This window comes from Gobius niger, assembly GCF_951799975.1.
Source record: "Gobius niger genome assembly, chromosome: 17".
Taxonomy (NCBI): Eukaryota; Metazoa; Chordata; class Actinopteri; order Gobiiformes; family Gobiidae; genus Gobius; species Gobius niger.
In genome coordinates this window covers 11,836,153-11,854,764 of record NC_136868.1, presented here as the reverse complement: position 1 = coordinate 11,854,764, position 18,612 = coordinate 11,836,153, and the positions used below count along the sequence as shown (strand labels likewise).

Sequence of the window (18,612 nt, the reverse complement as noted above, 5' to 3'; positions counted from 1 at the left end):
AGGCTGTCCCCGCTTGCCGCACCAAGTTACCAAGCTATTTTTGGTTGGGAGCATGCGCATGTTGATGTTGAAAAGATTCGTCATTGTTGAAGGTTGGTATGTTTTTTAAAATGGGTGTGGTGGCTTAGGAAACATTACAATTTTCTCAGTGGGGTATGAAATGTGGTCTACCTTAAACATGTTCTTCCTGTTTTGAGAATGTAAATGTTCTCTAAAATTCTAAATAAAGAAAATACTTTTTTTAATTCTGGATTTAATCAAATACATTTACAAAGTTCAGTCATTAAAATAAAAATTGGGATACAAATAATAAATATCTAGCAATTACATTTCATTGGGTTCTATTATCTTCTAAAAAAAAAACTTGCATTACAGAGTCAGTCTATCCAGGATTTCGTGATGTTGTACTTGCAACGTCTCTGAAACTTGGATTGCGCGCATTGAAAGGGCCTATCTTACCGGCCTTAACACTACTTAGAGACTAGAGTTGCTGCTGGTCACGGAGATGTCTCTGAGACTTCCCCTGGAGATAAGGCCAGTCTCCAGGTAACCTCGGTGAAAATCAACCAGTTCAATGTTAGCTGCGGCGTCCCCGCAATGTCTCCTAGACATGTCGGCTACAAAGGAGATATCAAAGAGTCGTGTGGAGTCTCTTTGAGATCTCCTTGATATCCGAAGGGTCTGGGGGACATTGGGGGGGGACATCACAGAGAGGTCTCACAGGTTTATGATAACAAATAGTATTCACAACATTGTCACAACTGCTTGAGACCGTGTCGACCTCTTCAAGGTCATGCAGAGACTTTTTCAAGTCTCTATGTGGTCTCCGCTGAAATCGAAAGTTGATGTTCATTTTCACCCGAGATTACCTGGTCTCTGGAACATCTCCTTGAGCAGATCAGTCTCCAGGCCTTGATATGGGCCTTTAGTTTTGTATTTCTTTTTAGGGTATATACTTGCCAAGCATTGTATGTTGACTGTTGCAGTTCTTTAATAATGAAAGAATTTCATTTTGTTTTTTGTCAATTGTTTATTTTCTAGATTAAAGGAGTATGATGGCGTCTCCGGCCGTTCTGAGGGTCCTATTTGGAGATGAGTCAGACTCCAGAAAAATGACTCTACTGTCAGGAATTCCTGGGACAACCGAAGAGCTTTACGAAGTTATTAAAGATTTTCAAGTGCACAGACCTTTTAGAATCCAGTATATGGACACAGACTTAGATGCATATATAAACTTGGATTCAATGTTTGAAATCAGCTCCAAGGCCACAATAAAAGAGGCCTATTTACCTTCCGAGGATACCTTAATCACGATATACCCTGTGGAAATGACAACTGCACCAGATCTAGTATTGACATCAACGCCCAGCACTTCAAGACCTGAAACAGTTTCCTCCCTTGTTTCATCCTGCAGCAATGACACAATCATTTTACAAACTCCCCATTCATCACCAGAATTGAGAATGACCTGGCCTCGAGTGTTCGTCATCCCAAAATTTCCGTATGAGGTGGAACTTGAACTGCGGCAAAAAATTCAGAGTTCGCAACAACTGGAAAATACAGGAAATACTGATCTGTTAAGATGATTTGTTTTAAAATATTTTGTTAATTGTGCAAATTTTATACTTGTTCAAGAGCAGTGAAAATTTAAGGGAGAGTTTACAATTTGTGTAAATTTTGAACATAAGCTAGTGAGATTTTATACACAAGATCCCATGTTGATGGCGACATATATTGTTTGAAAAGATATTGTGATTCATTTGTAACCAAAACGTCACCTGTTAATAATGGATTTTACAGTGATTATAGAGCTCAACATTCCCAGCCACTTGTGGTCACATGTTGGGGTCCGGAAAGAAAACATCTGATTCTTCGATTGCATTAATGTTTCGAAAATTCTAATGTTTGAGTCTAAAAGCACCGCGCCGGCTAATCTGCTCTGTGCTAGTATTTTTGGAAGAACGAAAAAAAAAAAAAGAATGGGACATTTTATTCTGGATCCCAACATGTGACTAGAAGTCTGCAGGCTTGTTGCACAGTATGGCTATGCTAGTTCCTCTGAGCGCCAGTACTTCCTGTCTGTATTCTTTTCCTGGAATAATAATCATATTTTCTTAAGATTATGTTGTGGGCAGTGAGTTCCCAGTAGATGACCATTTACTGCGTGTTCAAATCTTGATGTAAAGAGTTCAGAGGAGACACCTGTGATCATGAAGGATTGATAGTTTGTCTTGAAGCTATAGGCTAGCATGCTATATACTATTTCAAATTGTATAATGCATGAAATTAATGCTAGCCTTAAGCTTCAAGACAAACTTGCTAATCCTTATGAACATAGACCTCTCCTCTACGGAAACATTTACACTGTACAGCAAGTCGTTCACCTGCAGGAAGTGATCATCTACCAGGAACTCACTGTCCACCACAGAACCTGTAGGAAATACGATGATTCGAACGGGTCGTACTAGCGCCTACAACTTCAGCTCAGAGGAACTAGCGTAGCCACATTGTGCAACAAGCCAAATTGTTAATAGGGTTTGGACATGAGCAACGTTAATTATCAGTCAAATATACAACAACTCCAAGGTTGAGAGAGTGACTTTGGCATTCATACTAGTTCTGAGCTATCCTGATAAAAATGCCGTCCTCGTGGGGATTCTCGCTCCATTTAACGCTGACTGTTAAGAATTCATTTTTTTCAGAATACAGTTTTATTAGATTAGAAACTCATATTTCTAATGTCTAAGTGTAAAATTGACTTTCTGGAGGAAACACAACTTTTAGAAACTGTTCAGAGTAAAGTTTTAACTTGTTAAAAGAAATAAATCTTTTAGAACAAATATGGTTGTCTGAATCAAATTTGTATGTTTTATTTAGAATGGAAACTTTTGAGTTGAACAACCACAAATTATAATAATACATTTAGAATATAAAATAGCTTTAGATATAATTATTAAAAATGGCTTGACCAAACTCATTTATAATTATTTACATAAAAACCTTTTAGTTGAGCTATTAATTGTTAAAAATTGATTGCCCAAACCCATTTCATTTTATTTACTTGAAAGCCTTTCCTTTTAGTCAGCCAAATGAAGAAATATAGTTCTGGTCAAACTAAACAATATTAACATATACAGAAAAACTTGGTTTGTGTTAAGTTTAAATATATTTTTTGGATGGAACTTCTGCCCACAATTAAATTGAGTTAGTCCAATGAATCATTTTTTTGAGTGCACTCTTACTCACACCGCTCAGTCTATCTCAAACCGTGGTACTCATGGTCCTCTGTAGTTGTTCAGACAGTTTTATAAGTTTATGTCATTTATTGATAAACATATTCACGGTTTAGTCCTATCTCTTTGGTTGTATTTGATGTGAAACTTTACGAACAGCTGAACTACTTGGTGATTTATTGACAAAGGAAACGCTCAACGACTTGGATTTCCACTGACATGCCAGAAATACTCATTTAGGTGTTGGAATGTGATCTAAGGAATCTGAGAGAATAAGGTTTTCCTGGTTGGAGGCGGGACAGACAGGACAGCTGCTCCTTACGGGAATTTTGGGAATCTCTGCCCCACTTCTTGTCAGTGGTAAAGGTCGAGAGGTGAACAAGGAAACACGCAGTAAAGGTGTTGTGCGGCATTACTGTGTGTTTGAAAAGCAGAAGGGTCATTGGAGCGACAGAAGTGTAAATGTGCAGATACACAGGTGCAAAAAATAAATAAAAATCATAAATGCAGACATCAAGACAGATCTACATGTAAATATCAACCCAGTGGATAAATTAAATATATTTGCTATTGTTTCTATTCTATACGTAAAACAATCTTTGCTCCCTAATATCACACATTGGTTGACACAAATTAAAGCAGTACTAAGTAACTTAATAAATCCTTTTCGTAGTCCCCCTGGGAGTAATACAGGTTTTACTAGGATGATTGGGGGGAGTCTTTCATCTCTCCCTGGTGTCTCTGGCCAGAAAAGCACAATTGCAACTTCCCTTCACTGGGTTAGAGTCACCAATACACACTAATGGAATCACGAAGAAGAAGCTAACAGGCTAACGGGCAAAGCTAACTGCGGGCTAGCGCCACTTAAACAGTATTTACAGCCAAGTTTGAGGGAAAAAGATTATCTTCATTGTGTTATTGGATGTACAATATCCCTCTCTCCCTTTGTCTTTTCTGTCAGCGTAGTATTTACTCTCACGGACAATTAATTAATGAGTAAAAAAAACGCAACATGCTACGACACCTGCAGTGGCGCTTATGGCCTCTAGGGGCATGAGTTACTTAGTACTGCCATGAACCTGTCCAAGGACAAGGGGAAACTAGCTAAATTAGTGTTTTCTTTTTTTTAGACCAATATGTGTTTGTTCACAGCCCCTGGTCAAATACATTAATTTCAACCCGTGTGAACATGTTTTTCCTTTTCTAGAAATTGGCTTTTCTCTCATTACGCTGGCACAGACATTACTCTCACTTCATGTACGCAGTTTCTTCTTCATTTTGTTGAAAGTTGCTCAATCTCCTCGTGCCTTGGGACAATTATTACTCATGTCAAAGCAAAGATATTACTTCAGCTCTCAAGCATCAGTGAGACTTTTGAGCACAAGTGTCACTAAGCTTTCTACTAAGTGCCCCCTCTACTCTACGCTGAGAGGAGACTCCTGATTCTGAACACTACTTGTATTTGATCTTTTATTTGATGTGGTTAGGAAGCTCCAGGGTCCCTTCGAATGCTTTGAAGACACTTGAATCTGCTGCAAAGTGCTGTCGTTTCGGTGTCAGACAGACAGCCATCGCGAGAAAGGCGTCTCTTCTTCCATCCCCATAATTCTTTGCCCGTCAATACCTCTGGGGGTGCTGACGATTGACACATACAACGCAAATAAAACATGCAGGAAAAAGCCACGGAGCTGTCTCGGCTTGAATGACGAGAGCTGAATTGGCAGGCCTCCACAGCACCCAGCAAAGGTCTGGTAAAATATCGTCATTGCCCTTGCGTGTTTATTTGATAGAGACATAATTCTTAGTAATGACACGGTAAGACCTGAGAAAAGGAGGAGAGGTTTCACTGTTACGGGAAAGCGTGTTTCTGTTGGCAAGAAGTTCGCCAAGCCCTCGGCCACAAGACAATGGAAGAAAATAATAGTGATAATTAAGATTTGTGCGTCTGGAACCTTTGGCTCTACTCAATCAACAAATATATGTCGTGAAATTGCCCTTGACTGTAATTTATGTTGGGGAAAACCATTGAAGAGGAGGCTGGCCTTTAACATATCTGAAGTAGTCACACCTATTTAGCATGTTAGAGTCATTAATTATTATAGAAAAGTGTCAGATTTATGTCGGTTTTTATTACTGTTTTTCTGTGAAGCGTCTTTGAGTGTCTTGAAAAGCGCTATACAAATAAAATGTATTATTGTATTATTATTATTATTATTATTATTATTATTAAAGACCTGCCCCGTTAACCTCTTAACCCACACGTAAACCAAGTGCATTTTCTCCAGTGCGGCTTGTAGCCTATGGGCCAGTGTAACGCCTCATTTGAAGACCGACAAAACAATTTTGCCTTGCCGTGTTGTCGTCACTTTTTTTTGCTTTTTCGTCACATTTTTGTCTCTTATCTGTCATGTGTTCATCACTTTTTTGTGTGTTTTTGTCACTTTTTTGTTTTCATTAGAGGCTGTCAGATACAGGTTTTTCTAAGGCCAATGCCGAGATGTTAATTGGCCGATGTCGATTTGCTCGGCCGTTATTTTTGGCCAATTTTTCCAAATGTCTGGTCTATAATCCTGTAGAAACAAATACTTGGCCGCTCCAGCACTGGCCAATTTTATTTTATTACTTTAGATGATCCATTGATAGTTTTTGTCCCAGCTTTTGATTAACTGTCATTGGCATATTGTTACTAGCTGTGACTACTAATACGAACTCAGGGAGAGAATTCTCCAGATTGTGCACTTCAAAATGACATGCAGCATGTCCATGTTGACGGAGGTTAACGGAGGTTTAGTGAAAGCTAACTAAGCTAGCCAATTTTCATTGCGATGTTTCTCACCTCCCCTGAGGCCTAGGGAGTTTTGGGAGGACTAATTTGAAAGCCCTTTGCTCTTTCCAATGCAAAAAACGGGACGTCTCTATCATTTTCGGTCCTGGAAATATCAGCTTTTTTTAGGCGCTAGATCGGCCAATAGCCGATATTGTAAAATCCCCAAATATCGGTCGGCCTCTAGTTTTCATCACATTTTCGTCACGTTTTTGCTGCTCTTTGCTTGCTCTTTTCCAAGAAGCTTTTAGTGCTGTGTTGATTCAGATGGGGGTTGAGAGATTAAAATGTTGTCCATATCTGTATTTTATTTCATGCACTCATAGTTTGTTTGTAACATTCGTAAAACATGCTGGTGCTATGTTTGCCCTATTACAGGCCTGTCTCCTCTTTCTGCAGGTGGTTCTGTGAGGGTCGAGAGCTGCACACTTCCCCGGACATCCAGATTTTGAGAGATGGAGACCTTCACACGCTGGTGATCTCCGAGGCCTTCGAGGACGACACAGGCCGCTACACCTGTGTGGCCTCCAACAGCCTGGGCGCAGACAACACCTCCGCAGAGGTCTACATCGAAGGTACGGGGGGTTTCATTCTCTCGGAGGCTTTTGACCACTTTATTGGACACATCCTCACTGCATCAACTAAACACTTTAAGGTACAACCATACAAATCTAATAAGCCTCTGTTAAAAAAGAGCCTAAGAATGAGCACTGAAGCTATATTTAATGATCAGCATTAGAGCTGCTGCAGTCTCTGTTTTTAGCAATGACTGCATAACCTTAGCAAACAACACTATCCTGTCTTCATGGGGTCTTATGATAATCAAAACCCATTGCCTCTGAAGTTTTGATTGATAACGATTTTCTGAAATGCCATCTTATTCTTGTATTACAGTTATACTTATTATACTAGTGGCAAATGGCATTTCAGTATACTTAAAGCTTAAATCCTAACTTGTTCCATTGTTTTATTCTTTGCTTCAGTCCCAGACATAGTTCCACCTTATTGTCGTTGTTATGCCCATACTTTTGATTGTGAATGTCTAAAATGTATACTTGTCCCGTCTGCAGGAGCTTCGTCGTCAGATTCGGAGGGAGAGGGCGGGTCCAAGTCCAAATCCGGAGCCATGCCTCAGTACGTGTGCCTCGGTTTGACCCTGTGACCTTTTGACCCTTGAACACATGAACAGGTCAAACTCAGCGGGTCGGCTGCCTGTTCGCATTTAACTACAGCCCCTAAAAGCCCCTTAAGACCCGTAACATTTATCCAGTGCCCCAGTTTACCTACTGACAGCTCACAGTGGGGTTAATATGGTCAGAAATCACCCTGCTCCTGTTTCCATATGGGATAGTTTCAACCTTTTTCCCATTTTCCCCCCTTCGACAGGTGATCTGTGTCTCTCTCTGAAAGCAAAAACAACTTAACTGTACAGACAGAAAACTGGCAAGTGCTTTGTGTAAAATGTATACAAATCCGTCCATTTGAAATGATTTACCGTCGCTATTGTACAAAACTCTGTCCACCCAGTGCTCTGTTTGCCAAATATTTAGATGCTCGCTTATCTGGCTACAAATTCCTGGACAACTTCCTAGTTCGCTTTTTGTTTACCCTCACAAGCCAAGACCCGACTGATATCATCTTAATGGCTGCTGACCATTTACTTTGATACAAGTATCCTCTTGAACATAAAAAAAACAAAACAAGGGTTTGTTCTTTCCTCAGAGTTCAGAAGAAGACGACCTCCATGTCGCTGACGATACGCTCCTCCTCGCCCAAAACCTCAGACGTCCTGCCCTGCCGCACCACTCTGGTCCAGTCCATGTCCCAGCCCACTCCCAGGGTTTGTGTTCATAGTCGAGTGAAAATAGAAATTGCTATTAAAAGGCAGAAGTGCAGGTTTATCGTTGTAAACATTGGCGTGACACTCTGTTCCACTGAAAGATGTGAAATGTGCTTATAAACTCGATGTTTATGAATTATTAATGAGCTATGAACCAACAGTTTAAACTTGACTATTTCCTCTTTGTTCAGGTTTGAAAATATGACTTTATCCAGAAGTGTCGATATAATGGCAATAATGGAGTTTATTTTGCTTCAGATGCAGAGCCCTGTGTCGTCACTGTTTGCCGTTGATGTATCAGGACCCCCTGTATTTACCAAGGTATGTCGGTGTTGATATTGTTATCCAAAAATTTCCTCGACCAAGCCCAAGTTTATAATGACATACAGTATCTCTTCATTACTGAAAGTTCAGAAATTACTTCAGATTTCAAAAAAAATCTTCAGGCACGTACAGACGGCATCTCGTCATAGAAGGGGGCGTGGCTTCACCGAGGGGGAAAATAGAATCTTTTGGGAAACACATTTTTTAACTCTTTTTAGCCATTTTCTGGTGGAATGTGAACTTATTTATCACACATAAGTGTAAATCGGGCTCATATGGATATTTTCTCACAACAGATTGTTCAGTAGAAGTGAAAAAACGGCAGTTGTAGCTAGTGCTAGCTAACAGCTAGCATTAGCCCGATGCTAGCATGAAGCATTCTGTTGGCATTCTCTGATATTTATGTATTTATGGGCTGTTGAACCACTTTGCTCCACTCCATGTCTTTGTATCTTTATTTAGTAGAAACTATATTCATTATTCAGCGTTTGTTAAAGAAATTTTTGAATAATTAGAGTTTATTTATTTTTTTAAATTGTTTTCCCCCTTAACTGTTTTCAAACATGACCATATATGGGCCATTCCAGAGATGCCGTCTGTATCTATATGATTGACAGTAGCTTCACACTGAACATAATGTAGCCATTTTTTTCTCCTGATACTTTAAGCCAGGTGATTGGAATCTACGTAAAAGCTCCTAGACTGGAGTTTACAGCCTAGATACAAGTGACGCCTCATTTGAAAGCTAAGGCCTACAAAACGGATCTAAGATTTTTCCTCTTGTCGCAGCATAATCGTTACTTTTTCATCGCTTTTGTGTCGCCTGTTTTGCTGCATTGTTGTCACTTTTTGGTCGTATTTTTTGTCAGTTTTTTTCACGCTTTTTCATTGCTTTTTCATCGCTTTGCTGTTTATTGTATTTTTTGTGTTTTTTGTTGCATTTTCCACATTTTTTTTTTGCTTTATCATCATTTTTATAACCGTTTTGTTGCTTTTTCATCACTTTTTTTTGTTGCCCGGATTGTTGCATTTAAAAAAAAAAGTTGAACAGGAGATAATGTTCTTGTTCCAGGCGGGGGTGGCAGTGATACTTGGTAGAGCGTTTGCCTGCACTTGCGTGAATGCCGGTGGCTCGATCCCCACATCCTCCCTACTTAGAGTTGTTATTTCCTTTAACACTAGACAAAGACCTGCTTTACCCTTTTCTCATTCTTAAGAAACGCGTGTGACCTGACGACTTACAATGTACTAATTTGTTATAATAAAAAACAAACCCTGGACTACAGTCAAACAGACATACTTTCAGCGCCACATATAACACATTTTAACGGGTTTAGTACCAGTTATAGTAGTTTATAGACATGCACGCACATAATTTGGATTCTCGTAACAGCGTGTAGCTCTGTGGCTTACAGCAGTGGGGGTCACATAAAACATTTCTCTGTCGCTCACTCTTTTTTCCTCGCCCTCGCGCTCTGCCCCTGGCCATGACCGCGACAGAGCTTCAAACAGCCCCCCCCCCCCCCGCCCTCAAAAACCGCAGGGGTCGTCTCTCTCTCTTCTTCGTTCTCATCCAGCCCCGTCAGGCCCTAAATCATTTTCCAGCTCATTACCGAAAGAACATTTGTTTGTCTTCACCCTTCGCCCGCCTCCTTTAAGAAACCGTCGCACGCTTTAATCATCTGTACGAGAGCGGCAGTGAGGTCACCCACGCACACATGAGAGCAGCAGACGCACATGTCCCGAGCACAAAGCCAGACTGAGGGGTCTGAGTGCGGCCCCGTTGATGGATGTCCCGCCAGGATGTATTGTATTTTATGGCTGGTTGCTATAACGTAAAGGAGCCATGGCAAAACTGAGTGTCAAGGTGCACGATCAGGACTTTACTCTATCCCATTATTTAGAGTCATTCTGCTTAGGAGGTTGGTTAAATTTGCACAAACACCCTTGAAAGAAGTAGAATCATTGACTAAAACAAGTCTGCTCATTAATATTTTTCTCAAATAGAAAGGAATAATGCTTCTTTTTTGTTCAGATGTTGCAGGACGCCCAGGCCTCCGAGGGCAAAGTGGTGGTTCTGGAGTGCAGGGTCCGAGGCAGCCCTCCTCTGCAGGTCCGATGGTACCGAGAGGGGGAGGAGATCCTGGACTCACCAGACTTTCGAGTCCTCCAAAAAAGTAAGCCCTTCCTCTGTATAACCTAATATTAGAGGCATGTGGGAGCAGATGGAGGCCAGGCTTGAGATTAAATTGATTGTTTTACTGTCACCGGCATTAAAATAAAAGTGGCACAATGCTGAAATCAGTCAATCCCATACACATTCACTTTTTTCTTCAGCACATGTTCTCCAGTTCAGCATTACCCAAATCTAATAGCTTCTCGATGGTAGCTTGCAGCCTACAGGCCAGTGTAAAGTCTCATTTGAAAGCTAAGACCTACAAAAGCTTTTTTGCCGCATTGTTGCTGTGTTTTTGTCACAGTTTTGAAGTGTATTTGTTGTGTTTTTTCATCACTTTTTCTTCACTTTTTGTGGATTTCTTGTCGTGTTTTTGCTGCGTTTTTTTCCCCTTGCTTTATTATTGTGTTACTGTGGCTTTTCTGGAACGTTTTTCTCACTCTTTTGTAGCTTCTTCTGTTGCTTTTTTGTCCTGTTTCCGTAGTATTTGTGTTGCTCTGTCATCGCTTTTTTCGAGAAGTTTGTTCGCTGCATTTTTATCACTTTTCTGTCACTCTTTTTGTTGCTTTTTCATCACTTTTAGTTGCGATTTTGTGTTTTTTCTTGAGTGATTATTGCGTTTCCGGCACATTTTTGTTGCGATTTTGACGCTTTTATGAAGAAGCTTTTAGATTTTAGATGCCAAACTGGAGAAAATATGCTCGTTTCAGGTGAGGGTTAAAGGAACAGGCCACCGTTTTTCCATACTGTGATATGTGCTAACAACATCTGGTCGTTTTGCGTGACTGAGCTCACACACAAAGACCAGACAGGTACATATCAACTCGTTTAAGCTCAGGTAAGAACATATCTCAGTATGGAAAAACGGTGGCCTGTTCCTTTAAGAGGTTAATAAAGGGATCTATCCTCAAACACACACCATCTGTGCTGTTTATTATAGGAGTTATGCAGATGACATTCCCGCATCAGTATATACCAACAGAAGCCAATGAGTTATCATTTGCTTTGACGCTCTGTCCTGAAAGTGGAGGGTTCTGTTTACAATGAAAAGGATGCAATCCAACTTCTATAACCATACATTCTACACAATAATAAATGAACTTAACAGATACAAAAACAATGTAATGAAAAGAAAGTTTGCTTTAGAGTAAAATGTCTCCTAACCCTAACCTTGATTCTTAACATCAGTTTCACAAACTCAACTTGACACAGTTTTGACGTTGTTATTATTTCTTCTTTTGTCCCCCCTCAGAGCCCAGATCTGCAGCTGAACCAGGTACGTCAACACCTGCTTCTCCTCCGGGGCTGTTGCAGTAAATTAAAACACACACGTCCCTCCCACTCTCCCTTGTTAAAGTCCCAAACGTTGTAGCTGCTGTGTGGAAATACGGATATATTCGATGAAAGTTTTATTGTCTGCCTTTCACTGAGTTATGACAACGGCAAGTCACACCTAAACTGGTCAACGCGTTACATCATAAGACAGATGGCGGGAGCGAGTGAGGCAACGCGGACTATTAACAATGACTTATTATGATTTGTGCCCCACCTGTTTGTCCCGGGGTCAATTCAGGTGTTGGATTTTGTAAAGTTGAGTCACCCAGACGTCCCAAAACATCTGTGACTCGAAATCCTGAGTCAAAAGCTCATGACAAATCTATCAGCGGTCTGGTGCTTACATAAGTCAAAACGTTTGCATACCAGTTTTAGGCCATTTTTCTTTTTACAGGATGGAAGGGGAAGTGGGTGTTCAGTTTAGGACAAGGGGTAGGATTAAGTAGAATATGGGACTGACCCCTGTTCACTATTTTGTTCCCCTGCCATCCTGTAATAAACAGATTTGTGGCAGGGGCAACATGTTTGTGCTCAGCTCGCAGTCATAGAGGAGTTTTCCATTGAAAAGGCTTGTCATCTGTTCTGACGTGAATGAGAAAGATTCTTGAGTAGATATGTTTTTAATTTTAAGTTAAGTTTCTCCAGTTCGACTTGACCCTAATTCAAAAGCTTCTTGAAAAGAGTGTCAATATAGCAACAAAGACTAGTGGAAATGCGACAAAAACGGGACAAAAACGAGGCGAAACCACGACAAAAAAGCAACGGAAAAAGCAGCAAAAATGTGACAAAAAACCCAAAGAAACCGCAATAAAAACGTGTCAAAAAAGCAACCAAAAAAAAAGGCTTAAAAAGTGACAAAAGAGTGACAAAAATGCTACTAAAAACAATGAAAAAGCAACAAAAACGTGATGAAAACATGAAGAAAACGAAAGGAAAAAGCAACTAAAATAGGCACTAAAATGTGACTAAAAAGCCTCAAATAAAGTGACAAAAGAGCGACAAAAAAACATGAAAAGCAACAAAAACGTGATGAAAAAATGACTAAAATGTTCCGAAAACGTGATTAAAAAGCAACACAAAAAGACACGAAAATGTGACAAAAACGAACTGGAGAGAATGTGCTCAGTTAAGGGGTGAAACAACACTGAACAATCCGACCGCTGCTGCTTCTTATTATTTGGGTTTCTTCAGTCTTTTTCTCATACAACTTGTAAAAAATGAGGAGTATGAATAAAAATATAACAAATTAATTAACTTCACCTCCATTTAGTGTTACATTCATTACGTACGCCATGTTTAAAAATAGTCAGTCTTTCCACGACCTTGTGAGAGTCTGATAAACTCATTTGGACGCACTTTTAATTACTGCGACAAGTGAAAGCCTCTACAATCTAATGCTAAAGCTTTTGATTTCCAAATGACATGTTGTCTGCGGCTGTGTTTACCTGACGCTGTGACTCACTGTGATTAACGTTCACATGACATCATGCAAGTGGGGCGCTCAAGTTACTGTTGAGTATTCATGGAAAAATAATGATCAGGTTTTGATAATTGGATATACAGTATGCAGCACTATGAGGAGATTAGATGTTTCTTTTCTTTCTAAACCATAATAAAGCCACATTATTGAATTACAGAATTTGGAAACAATGTGTCATGAGTATCTTTGCCTTTGGTTAAACTGTAGGTTGTATTCATGAAATTTGCCTTTTAACTGTCAAGATATAATTGATTCGACCTTTTTTATGGGTAATGTCTGTAATTACTAGGCCTTTCCACATAAAAGCCAAACTGGTCTAAAGTTGAACATCTCGTCTTTCAGCACAAGCAGCAAAAAGTGGAGACGTTATTCAGTCACACGTCCAGGATTGTTGTTGTTTAAAGGACTTTTTAGCCACAAAATGGATGTTTTTTAGATCCAGTCACAACAATATGAGAAAACATTTGTGAATTAAGTGAAAACTCACAAACTATAGCCTACCATAGTGATACAGCCGGCATCTCTGGAATCACCCATACATGGTCATGTTTGAAAACAGTTAAGGGGAAAACAATTTGGAGAATAATCTAATCTAATCTTTAACAAATTCTGAATTATAGAAGACTATAGAAGACTTTTTATATCATATTACGTTGGACCTGTGAGCTAATGCTAATCATGCATTAGCATTTTAGGTAATACTTTTATGCTTTAAATGTTGCTGTGTTCCTTTTATCTCTCTGTGATGGTAAAAAAAAAAAAGTGAGAAAAGCAGGATATATAGAAGCTTTGTGATTCAGTTTAACATTATTTGCAAGAGAAACATCTAAACTGGAGGTGGGTAGCGTTTTTGTCACGTGACTTACAAAAAACAATACATTTGTCTGATGTCCTAGCAAACCGACAAATATGCGACAAAAAAACATTTAAAAAAACCTCTTAAAAACAACCATAAATATTTCTGAAACTTAACGGAGAGATACTGAACCTTCTTATTTCTCAGACTCATTAGCCAAAAATGCCGCACCTACGGCTAAAAAAGGAATATTTACTAAAGTCACAACTTCCGGAGTTAGCGTAGCTGCTGCGCCGTTAGCATTTATCTCCGCTAACCCGGATGTACCCGATTTGGGTAAATATTACTTTTATAGCAGTAGGTACAGCATTTTTGGCTAATGGGCCTGATAAATAAGTATGTTCAGTAACTCTCTGTTGAGTTTCAGAAATATTGATTGTGGTATGAAAGAGTTTTTTGTAATTTCTCGCACATCTCGGGACCCGGAAGTAGAGCCTTAGCTAAGCCTGCAATAATAAACTAATGAAGATTTTTCACATTACTGTTCATATTAAAGCACGGACACCACAGTGAGTTAGACGTACATATTTACCAGCAGTAACTCAGCAGCTAACAGAGGCTTTTTTCTCCACTTTTTACAATGTTTTTAGCTAGTCTATGGAAAATGTATGCTAGCAGCTGCAAACATGGCGGATCTCCATGGTAACTGTGGATTTTCCTGAACTCTATAGGCATGGAGGGCATAGATATAACTTGCCGTCTATTTACAGTAGCCTTCCGGTGAGGGGTGAAACAATGTAAAAGAGGAAAAAGATACATTTTTCTTGGTTGAATTCTCAATGAACGGTTACACATAAATCTGTATCATTGTTGTGATTTGTCTGCTTTCAGAGGAGATCTGTACTCTGGTCATAGCTGAGGCCTTTCCCGAAGATGGAGGTGTCTTTTCCTGCTCGGCCTCCAACCCCTATGGCTGTGTCAACTGTTCAGCCCGGCTCACAGTCACACCAGGTCAGCCGCACTAAAGGCTAAATACGGGGTTAAAAAAGTATTTACCTACGAGACAAAATCTGACTCACGCAAAAGTCAAAAGCCTGCTCCCTGTTGTGGTGCACATGAGTTATTTAGTCAAAGGAAAGGAGAAAATTACATTATATCTATTTGGAGCTTAACGCTGCACAGACATTTCCTTTTTTTTTGTGAAGTGGGTAATTTCAAACATTCACTTCTTGTCTTGATCTAAAAAGACATTCATAACAATAGTCTGGAGCCACATCTGGAAGACATCAGGAGGACATTAAGGCTCTTTGGAGATATGTTAATCTTAATTGGACAATTTCCCCTCTTCCTCCTTTTAACTTCGGTCAGGATTTCTATGTTGTGTTGCCAAAGCTTGAAAATTTGGTCCACAGCTGCTGTTGGGACAACCTGTCAGGAGCAGTAGGTGAACGCAATGCAGCTCCCTTCTCCAGACCGTGAGTCAGGATAATAGCGAGGAGTACAGCTGGAGTATTAGTCTATTGTGATGCTTTACTTTTGAAGGTACAATATCAGATCATGGGTAGAACTCATCAACTTGAATCAAGATAGGCTTGTGTAAGGAATGTTGTGGCTAACTTCCTGTAGGGCTATGACCATAGAAATCATAGAAATGCCGATAGCTAGCTCAGCCTGTTCCTCCAAATGCTTCCTTCTGCTAGCCAACAGTTTACTGGACCTGTTTGAATTGAGCGGCCTATCCCCATACAAGTGAATGGTAAAGCCATGCCCTATATTAAAGGAATAGGCCACCGTTTTTCCATACTGTGATATGTTCTTACCTGAGCTTAGACGAGTTGATACGCAACTGTCTGGTCTCTGTGCCCGTGGAAGAGCTTGGTCGCTTCTAACTTCACCCCGTTTGGAGCTATAGGAATATACTGGGAGAGGCCAAATGCTAACAACATCTTTGGTCGTTGTGAGTGACTGAGGGCACACACAAAGACCAGACAGGTACGTATCAACTCGTCTAAGCTCAGGCAAGAACATATCTCATTGTGTAAAAACGGTGGCCTGTTCCTTTAAAGTACGGCGAGGTATAACGTGGTATGACATGTCCGTTTCATGGCATTAATATAATTTCTGAAATCCGAAACTGAGTGTGATTTAAAGGGACTATACAGAGTTTAAAAATGTTAATATTATGTATTTTCCTCCCCCTACATGTTCCAGCCATGTCCTAATGTGTAGAATGAGCCCAGACCTGTTCACCACAACTGCCTCTAAAATCCTGCACTGTCACTCAAAAAGTTGGTACTGCGGGTCCGAACTGGCGTCATGCACGAGCTTAATATAGAAGGTGCAGTTACACGTATGACCTGAGGTGGCAGTAGTGAGTATAAAATGGCCAATTTGCACTTTTTATTCTGATGTAAAATCTATAAAGGTGTGTACATTCATAAATTATTTCTAAATGTGGCCAATGGTATGGGTTGACAACAGCTGAAAACATCTGGATCTTTCACAATTTGCTATTACGATGGCTTAAGGCTAACGGCTTTAGGGAAAATGCGTTGAGCAGGCTAACAAAACTCTGAAAAGTTTCCTGGACTAGCGTGACACGTGACTTCCGAATGCGATCCCCGGCGGGTGTGGTCCTTCCTCTCTCGCTATTTTCCCCTTAAAAATTAGCGATGTCTTGCACAAATAAACGAATAGTTCAAGAAAACATCACTGGCAATGAGATACTGATCCGCAGTCACTCAAACATTATGTTGGATGTTAGTTCTTCACTGCAGGAAACGTCTGTGTTTTTGGAAGTACGACTTTTTATCTCAGAGCTAATGACTACGTAGTATCAAAAAACAACACAAAAATGAAACAACTGAAAAGTGTTTATACTAAAGACAGGCCGATTGTTTTTTGAGGAGGCTCATTCAAAGTCATGTTGCTATTTCAATTTTTAATTAGCGTTAGCCGTTAGCTTCAAGACAAAAACACTGACCGTGATGAGCAGGAAGTTTCCTCCGGTGAATTCTTCGCTCCTGACGCGATGTTTTTAACATGATGCTAGTGACTGTCCACCAGTAACTCACTGCCATGGAATCTTGAGCTGTTTGTTTTTTTAGACAAGACCTAACTAAATAACAGAGACAGGATGAGCAAGCGCCGACTGAGGATCCACTTGGAAGTCAACGGCCACCCGCGTGCAGAGCCTATTGTCTTGTTTAAGCTTACAACTGTTTCCTTTGTATGTTTTTTTAACGTAAATTTAAAATAAACTATGAATTATATAAATGTTTTCCCTATTACCATGTACCTATATCACTGCGCTGCCAGTCTGGATATCGATAAATAAATATCAATGGACATTCTACAGTTGTATCATATGCAACCCATCAATGTTTTCCCATTAATTAAATTGCCATTAGATCATTATCCTCAGGTGGCTCTTTTGCTCCTCTGTGGGGAGTGTTTAAAATCTGCCTCGACATATTTAGCCCTGTTTACACTGCGCTGGACACACATTACAGTAACTGTGTGCATGTGTGTGCGAGAGTGGAGCCCATTACTGGAGCAGGGGCTGAATAAACAGAATCAGTGAATGGGCCCAGCTGCTGCGCCATGATTCAGCTGGACGTGTGGAATTGTCTGCAGTTCCTGAAAAAGCTGGGAAATTGTTTCCAGTCCCATAAAACAAAAGAAAAAGAAGAAAGGCTTGGAACAATCTGATAATGTTTAAAAGGACATCAGAAAATTGCGCCATTGCTTTTAATCTTAATTATTTATACCACATCAACAAATCTCCTATCTGACTTCTTTCCTTTTTACTAGTATACCCAGATTTTTCTCTCTCTGTCAATTTTTCCCATCTACAGTAAGGGATTTAACATTAGTTACTTTACTTTTCCCAGACTTTCTCATTTCCCCCAAGAATTCAAAACATGTACAATAGACTTATCCCCCAGCTAGATACAAAGATAAGGCTAGATGTGCCAGTAGATCAACAGAGATGGGATAGGAAGCACTGATGTAACAACAAGCGTCCCATCATGACCTCTCCTCCTGTGATGCTTATGTCGCACCATCTCCTTCTCTCCTGCAGCCGAGGACTCCTCCAGTAGCGGTAACGGGATGTCCGCTGAGAGCTCGGGTCTGGAGGACTCTGCCCCGTTCCCCCCTCCGCCCCCTCCCACAGAGATCACACTCCTGGAGCTACCCCCCAGAGCCCAGCCCCAGCCCGGCCTGGTCAAAGAGTTCGACCTGTGGCCCGCCGTGCCCTCCCTGCCCCCAGTGCAGGCGTCCTCAGACTGGGAGCAGAAAGAGACTGTCCCGAACGGTCCGCCTCAGAGCCCGCCATCACCTCCAACTCAGAGGTGGGTACAGTAGTTAGCTACCTTATGATTTGCTAAAGAAAAGGAAACTATTTGAACATATGTTTTTTTTTTATCTATGTTTAAGAATTAACAGAAGCAAAACCTATAGATTGGTTTCACTGTTACTATAGTGAATTCAAAACATTACTTCTTTTGAATGGTACAATTTGTCCTGAAAATCTATATCCATCTTTAGATCAGTCTGGCATTTCCAAAACCGAGAAAGTAATGTGTTCAGGTAAAGTAAAT

General features: G+C 40.2%; 1 protein-coding gene across 2 annotated transcripts in view; it reads left to right on the top strand.

Moving 5' to 3' along the window:
- palld (palladin, cytoskeletal associated protein) overlaps window positions 1-18,612 on the top strand; it is a 110,651-nt gene that overhangs the window by 41,364 nt on the left and 50,675 nt on the right. For both annotated transcript variants that reach the window (XM_079574855.1, XM_079574856.1), the window contains exons 3-10: window positions 6,457-6,632; window positions 7,128-7,191; window positions 7,780-7,897; window positions 8,156-8,218; window positions 10,257-10,398; window positions 11,650-11,673; window positions 14,900-15,019; window positions 18,093-18,363. In XM_079574855.1, coding sequence (XP_079430981.1) covers window positions 6,457-6,632; window positions 7,128-7,191; window positions 7,780-7,897; window positions 8,156-8,218; window positions 10,257-10,398; window positions 11,650-11,673; window positions 14,900-15,019; window positions 18,093-18,363 — 978 coding nt within the window. The remainder of the gene's footprint in view (window positions 1-6,456; window positions 6,633-7,127; window positions 7,192-7,779; window positions 7,898-8,155; window positions 8,219-10,256; window positions 10,399-11,649; window positions 11,674-14,899; window positions 15,020-18,092; window positions 18,364-18,612) is intronic.